A 7,975-nucleotide genomic window follows, 5' to 3' on the forward strand; every position below is an offset into this window, starting at 1 on the left:
ATTTATTTAAAATAAATAAAAATAGATAGTGGCTCACCGGGTGAAAATATCCGCTACTCCATCACGTTAGTTCGCACTTTGTTGAGATATAAAATAAAATGCGAGTATAGGTTTGTAATTTTCTTTTATATAATCATAATAACTTCTAGTGTAAAACTGTTTTATTCGATTATTTATCCACCGTTCTTCAAAATCTTATTTTGGAAAACATCCTTTTTTTCAACAAGGCATTGCTTAAGAATATGTTTAATGAAATAAAAAATTACAAACTGCACAAAGCAAAAAATATATACTTTTAGTGAAACTCTGTATTTTATAGGTATGTGTTGTTTCTCGGGAGAAACATGTATTCCAAATACACATAAGTCCTGTTGGCCTGCGTATGATAGTACATGTTATTTTGTAAAAGATATTCGTTAAAGGGACTACGGCAAGGAAGTCGTGATTGATCACTCCACGCGTTAACAAGGTAAATTGTCCCAATTAAAGACACTAATGACGATATATGGTACACACAGTTCAAACGAGTTACATTTTATGGCTAAATTGTCAGTCTCAGATCAAATATATAGAATTTTAACGTATCACATTTATTCCGCTATTTTTTAAAAATATTTTGACCGAATATAATCATGTATATAAAATCATAGTTAACGCATTTTCTATATAAAGCATGGTCGAGTTACACATTTGAAAGTTTCTTCTCATACCTTACTTTTACTTACATTGATATTTAAAATTAATATTATTATTAAACTTGGCTTTTTATTATCCTTCTTCCCTAAAATTTAAGTGATAACGATTGTTTTAGCCACACCCAGATAATTGGGTTTAAGTTATATTCTATACAAAAACGTGTGCTAATTACACGTTTTGAGAAATGTAATCACATTTTACATTATGTAGGTTTGGCTTGCCTCTTAATCAATGTCTGTTATCGAATTATACCATTACTTCTTACAAACATTCAGTGTTTTCTTATCAACATTAACAAAAGAATGATAGGAAACATTTGCCAAATCAATATTTTCTCGAATGCATTTCTAGAATTGGCCAGCAATTAAAGGAACGAATGCTCGCCAATTTAATGTTCAATGTCTCCATGGTACTAGTATTTGAATTGTGTTGATTTAGTCAGTCAATTTAGTCAATTTAGGTATTACGTGACCGAATATGCAGAAAAAGCAGATATCTTACATTTGATTTGATATGTATAGATGTGCAATAAACTGTAATTCGAATTAACTTTTAACACGTGTGTTTAAGTCCAATGCTGCTGTTGATTAGGTCCTTATTGTGTCCTGAATTGCTTATTACCATGTATGTGGACACATCGTGTTTCCTATTCTATCAGAAGAAATGTGTTAGTTTTTTACGTGTGTTCAAAACGTTTATCCCACATAACAAGATATATCATACGAATGTTGCGGTGGTAACGAAAACGAAAAGTGTTATGCATTCACAAATCGCTGTTCGTGAACAGGTTTATTTTCTTTATTCTACAAATTCTACAAAATTGGTTAACTTATAACTAAAACTACATTACAAATTTTCCTTCAAGTACTTGACTAGATCGTTCATTGCCCTTTTTCCAACTTGGAACGGCATTGGACCGGCGAAGAAGAAAATCATCCCATGGAAGCCGTCTTCGTAGTGTGCTAAGTGCGCGGGTACCCCGGCGGCTTTGCAGCGCTGGTAGTAGATCAGTCCGTCGTCGCGAAGCACGTCATATCCGGCCGTCAGAACGTACGTCTGAGGAAGATCTTTGAACTCTTCTTCGTCGGCCATTAAGGGTGCAAAGTACGGATCCAGGATTGTTTTTTCAACGATTTTCGACAGTTCCTCATTTCCAAAGTCTGTGGGCTTCTCCATGTGACGCAGTTTCTCCGAGCGGATGTATTCGTTCATGTACCACTTCGGGGAGACATAATCGGCGTACTTTGATTTCTTAAGAGTTGGAGAAGTGTGCTCATTGGCTAAGATCATGTCCATGTGATCGTAGCTGATATTCCCATAGTTCAGCCAATAGGCAAGCATAGAGATGTCGCAAAGCATGCCGGGAATGAAGTCTTTGTTTTCGATATAGGACGGCGTTTTAAGATCGAAAAGCTGCAGACAGGGGTAGATAGGAATTTGGATTTTGATCTTCTTTTTCAGGCGGAGTGATACGGCGGCGGTAAGATGGCCACCTGCGCTGTCCCCTGAGATTGCGATCCTGTTGGGATCTATTTTTAGCTTAGTACCATTCTTTAAGACGTACTCTGTGACCTTAAGACAGTCGTTGAACGGAATGGGGTGAGGATGTTCCGGCGATTGTCGATAACTGAAATAGTATACAATATAATCACTTGCTAATTGTCATATTTGAGTCATCTTATGGTGAATAGAAGTGAATAGCAGAGTATATTTATGTAGTTTAATGGTATGCAAAATAATTGCTGCGAAACAAGTATTGGTGAATCAGCACGGACGATAGGTTGATCTGCGAAATAATGTTTTTTTCTACATGTACATCTATATCAAAACCTCATATAAAGATGATATATATGTGTATTACTCTACTGCAATGACGACCATTCCAACTCTCTTGGCAAGCTCACGGTTCGCTGGATCGTAAACATCTGCAACGAGGAACAAACAATAAAAGAGAGATCATTGTTAACATAAATGATGTGAACTTAGTATTAAATTCGTGCCTTTTATTAAGTGATAATTATAATTATATCATGAAACCACAATATGTGCGAATACTTTTGGCATCCTTTATAAAGTTTCCTTGTTAAACTCATTCAGGAAGTACAACGTAGGATGCACGTCGATTGTAACAACATGCATAACGTAGCATCTAGAATGAATGAATACAACATAATAGGTTGTCATGTATAATGTTTAGAACGGCAAACAGTAAACAACTAATATATTACCGTTCTAAACATTATTTCATTCGTATAACAGCGGTGAGTTTACCAATTCCTGGATAAGCTGGTTATCAACAGCTGTTATCAAATCACGTCCGTCTGTACAAACCACGTGATGAAAATCTTTACAACAATAAAAGCTTAATATTTATGCTTTCAGATCAAATGATCAGGGGGTATATTGTTTTTGGCCTGTCTGTTTGTTTGTCATTGTATGTGTTTGTCTGTCCCAAACCTTTAACCTTGCTCATAAAATGAAAACTCTTGGGTCTATGTTCTTTAAACTTCACATGTGCATGCATCTTATTGAGATCTACAATAAAACATGGTTCGAGGTCACTAGGTCAAAGGTCAATGTCAGTGTGACATTTACATTCAAAATTTAACCTTGTTAATTGTGTTTTCTGTTGTTGTTTTTTTATGGCAACTCGTCTGCAAAAATTTAATTTAAAATTGTTTTGATTTTAATAAAAAATAACAACTAGTGTAAAAACTAACAAGATTGCCTACTTGTCATAAACGCGCCTGTTTTAAGGTCCGGTGACTGTCAGCAAATCGCAAACCCAAGCTAGGTGTAGTTACCAATGAACGTAATTTCCTTACAATATCCGAGTCAGAAGTAACGTTACATGTATGTAGTGGAAACCGTCGTTCTTTTAAAGGGATCTTTTCACGGTTCGGTAAATTGACAATATTGAAAAAAGTTGTTTCAGATTCGCAAATTTTGCGTTTAGTTATGATATTTGTGAGGAAACAGTATTACTGAACATTTGCCATGGTCTAATATAGCCCTTATATGCATCTTTTAACGATTTAAAAACCTAAAAATTATAAAGCGTTGCAACGCGAAACGATTGAATAATTTGGAGAGTTCTGTTGTTGTCGTTTAAATTTGTGAAACTACGAAGATTGCTTATATAAGGTATAAAATACGCATCTTAGGTTTGCTTTGCAGGATAGCTCAGTTGGCTATTGCGTTTTTACTTTAGGATTCCGGGGGTCACGGGTTCGAACCCTGCTGCGGGCTACTTTTTTCCCTTTTTATTTCTTTTATTTTTTATTTTTTACTGCAGCTTTTAAAATTTAATGTTTACATTTATCAATATAAAGCATTTAATGACAAACTTCAAAACATGCCAAAATCTGTGAAAAGGCCCCTTTAACAGCAACAGTGACATTGACCTTATCCTAACTGGTTCTAACTGGTTCTATCAATATTTGTTGATAACAAGTTGATTCGATTAACAGTGAAGACCACATTGTTGGCCAAAATTGGGATTACTTAAAAATCTTCAGGCGAAATGGTTGGTTTACGCATTGTTCGAGATATCATGCCCGCCAACATATACACCTGGTTTCATGATACTCCGATGTTTACTGTTGAAGTGGACGATGTTAATTATACCCGTTTTCTTGATTGATTGGTCATAATTCAAAGGTTTTTTAAGCAATCTGAGCGGGTATACAAAAAGTTCGAGATATGCCCACAAACATGATCACAAGTTTTCGTTAAATCCGATTAAAACTGTTTGAATTGGAGACCACACGGGGTTAATTTGGCCCTTTTTTAATAAAATGCCATAAATCAAAAGTGTTCGAGTGATCTTTCTGGTAATCGAATGTAGTCGAGATATTATGCCCACAAACAATGTCCCCAAGTTTCATGATTCAAACTTCTCGAGTCAATGAGAAAACATCGCCGCTACAGGTGTTCCATAATACGCCACATTTTTGAAATCGGGCGTATAAATCATTGCAAAACTGGATGAATTTTCGAAATATGAGTCGCGTTCTGAGAAAACTGGGCATAATGCATGTGCGTAGTGTCGTCCGAGATTAGCCTGTGCACTCCGCACAGGCTAATCAGGGACGACACTTTCCGCTTTCATGACATTTTTCGTTTAAATGAAGTATCTTCTTAGCAAAAATCCAATTAAGGCGTAAAGTGTCGTCCCTGATTAGCCTGTGCGGACTGCACAGGCTAATCTGGGACGACACTTTACGCACATGCATTATGCCCAGTTTTCGCAGACCGCGACTCATAGATACAGCTAGGTTCTTACCGACGGAGAGCCATGACCAGCCACCACCGTGGTAATAGACGAGAGCGGGTCTCTTGGGGCCCGTCGCGTCTACGGGCTCATACACACGGACACCTACTCCGTCAAAATTGGAGTCGAAGATCTAGGGATAAAAGGTTAACGCATGATTTTAACGCGTGGCTGTAGTAAACAAATTCTCACAAACCTGCCATTTCGATTTGAAGCGCTTAAACGAAGGCATTCGCATACACTGGAATTTGTTAGTAATTAAAATGTACATAATTTTGATTTTAATGAAAGTAATATATTTTCATAACTGTATTACGATTTTATTTGGATTGCGGAACACCATGTGTGTTAGGATCACATTTGATATAAATGTTAATGCCTACGGTATTTGGGTCTTAAAAGAAGTAAAAGTTATGCATTATTATTCTTTGGGATCATCAATTTGACGATATGTTAATTTTACGAAATCAGCGAAAATAAATAGCCCACGAATAGCAATTAATAAACAGTATCATTTACGATGTATGTATACACTTATGTTTTCATAAAAATAAAATCAACCAGATACTATTTTTGTACTCTTTGTTAATTGATTACTGAAATAGTGCATGCAACAATAAAAAAAGTTTATTGAATATTTTCCATTTGTATTATCTGTTCATCAAAATTCATGAAAACTCAGCATTAAGACCACCTCTATATAAAGACCACTTTTCAAAGGCCCCACAGATGGTCTTAAAGCGAGGTTCACTGTATAACATTTACATTCAACATCATATATATGCAGATACAAATAAAAGCGCTCTGTTTAGTGTTTCAGTCAGGATAGATGCAACTGTATTAAAGCGTGTGTGCGCTCACATTTAGTTTCGGGTCAGCTCCTTTACCAAACGGACTTCCGGTAATGAGCGTCTTAAGAACCACGTCTACCAACTTCCGGGTCGCACGACAGCATCCGCCTCTCACACCAAAGTCGTGAAGTTTTAAAATCTGAAATGATAATTGTATAATTGATTAAAAATATTTACAAAAATACCCGCCTCATCTCATGGTGTTCTTATAAATTTTCAATTTAAAGTTTACATGGACCAGCAAGCTTACTTTATCTCTGATATATACGGTGACACAGTTCCGACATACGTATGATTTAATTTATGCCGCTTCCACGATTAGGTCCTGCTTCCAAGATGATAATTTGCTGTATTGAACGACTTAGAAAGTCGTTTTTACGACATCAGTTACGACACCACCACTGAGTAAGGCTAACTCGTCACCGAGCATTACTTACAAACTTTCCGTTGAATCTTAGAGCGGCGTCTAGAATGCGGGCACCCCAGACCTCGGTGACTCCCTCGGGGATAGGCGTGTGCATGAACTCCAGCAGTATGAAGGCCAGAACGAGGGTCAATGACACCGTCAGCAGTGTGGTCAGTATTCCCAACCACGCGAGGCCGCCCTGGTAGGTGGGAGAGGGGGATAATCGCGTGTTTTGTTTTAGACATATTCTTGTTCGTTAAACGTTTCTAGCGCAGATTATACATCTAAAAACGCCTTTTGACCAACTCATTTGTACACATATGTTATTCACCATAAATTGTGTATATATATATTCGATGGTCAGACACAACAAAAGAAAATTTAAGAAAGGGTAACCAGTATTTTTTGTTACAACAAACTATACATTTGAATAACTTCATTACGACGTACATTACTTTTAAGTTACTAGTAAATAAGGCACACAATTAAATCACAATGGCAATATTTACATGTTAAATTGTCAATTATAATAAAATATAGTTCAAAATTCGTTCAATACGCTATATTAACATTTTGAAACAGTGTACAGCGTAATGAAAACACTTACGAGGTAAATCAAGCATGCCACTGCCGCTTTCCAGCTTTGCGTTGACTTGTAGAACATAAAGGCCACCAAGGGCATACAATACAGCAGCGCCATTTTCAGCAGCTATCCTTGTCTCCGCTTTTCTCCACTATTACTGAAGATACCTTTTTATGGACCAGTTAAATAACTGTGGTTCCGAATCGGACTTGCTGGGTTTCCTTACCAAAGACACGTGGCTCGAGGGAACCTTGTACGCGGAGACAGATGGTCAGTAACTGACTTAACACTATGGTATACGTATGACATTCGGGACTCGCGCTCTCGTATTAACGCGAGATAAGATTTCGCTATCAATTCATGCAGCATAGGCTTTTCCCAAAACTAAGTGACCTCCCTGGGATAAAACCTCCATTTATTGCCAATAGGTCATTATCCACAATACAGAATTGACTTCGGGCACAGATCTGTCAATAAACACGAATTATGTTTAACGATGGATCTTTTTGGTTTGGGAAAATATATATCAATACACATAAAATCGTATTATCACGAGTTCTCGTCATTTATCGGCACTCTAGAGAGCTGGGTCACGTGGAAGAAAAACACTTCATCGTTTGATTAATATCCTCGGTGATTATCGGCATTTTTCTTTTTCTTTGATTTAAAGGTAAATGACATAATATAATATAATATTGCGCGAAATAACAGACATACAGACAGTTTATTTTGACTTGTAAAATGTACATCGTCAACAACACATAATGAAAACAGTACAACGTCAATTGTGATAGGAACAAAGTTTTACACATATTTACAAATCATTTACTGAGCTAACAAAGTGGCGTGACTACAAATTAAATATACAAAGAAAGAAAAAAAGTTAATGAAAAAGAGGATGAACATATAAAGCATTATTGCGTTAATAATATATGTTATTACTTTAAGCGATTCTTTTATAAGTTCTATTTGATTATTCGATTTCAATAAACTTAAATATTTATACATAGATGAATACCCCGTACAGTTTTATCAGTTAATAGGTGACTAACAACGTTAATCTCGATCGTTTTTATGGTAATAAAGCTCGGCAGGAATAATGTTTTGTTTTTCATTGTAAATGTTATGAGACGGTGATCCGAGTTGTCTTACAAAACACTTACATA

At 36.2% G+C, this 7,975-nt stretch overlaps 1 protein-coding gene across 1 annotated transcript; it reads right to left on the reverse strand.

Annotated features, from left to right (window-relative positions):
- Positions 1 to 1,449: 1,449 nt before the first annotated feature.
- LOC127843896 (neutral cholesterol ester hydrolase 1-like) lies at positions 1,450 to 7,145 on the reverse strand. Its single transcript, XM_052373797.1, has 6 exons — positions 6,834 to 7,145; positions 6,258 to 6,425; positions 5,831 to 5,959; positions 4,982 to 5,102; positions 2,558 to 2,621; positions 1,450 to 2,323 (listed from the first exon to the last, which is right to left on the reverse strand). Exons 1-6 carry the CDS (start codon positions 6,924 to 6,926, stop codon positions 1,543 to 1,545), a joined length of 1,356 nt encoding a protein of 451 aa, XP_052229757.1. The 5' UTR covers positions 6,927 to 7,145; the 3' UTR covers positions 1,450 to 1,542.
- Between the last annotated feature and the right edge of the window lie 830 nt (positions 7,146 to 7,975).

The sequence above is a fragment of the Dreissena polymorpha genome, chromosome 1 (genome assembly GCF_020536995.1).
Source record: "Dreissena polymorpha isolate Duluth1 chromosome 1, UMN_Dpol_1.0, whole genome shotgun sequence".
Classification (NCBI taxonomy): Eukaryota; Metazoa; Mollusca; class Bivalvia; order Myida; family Dreissenidae; genus Dreissena; species Dreissena polymorpha.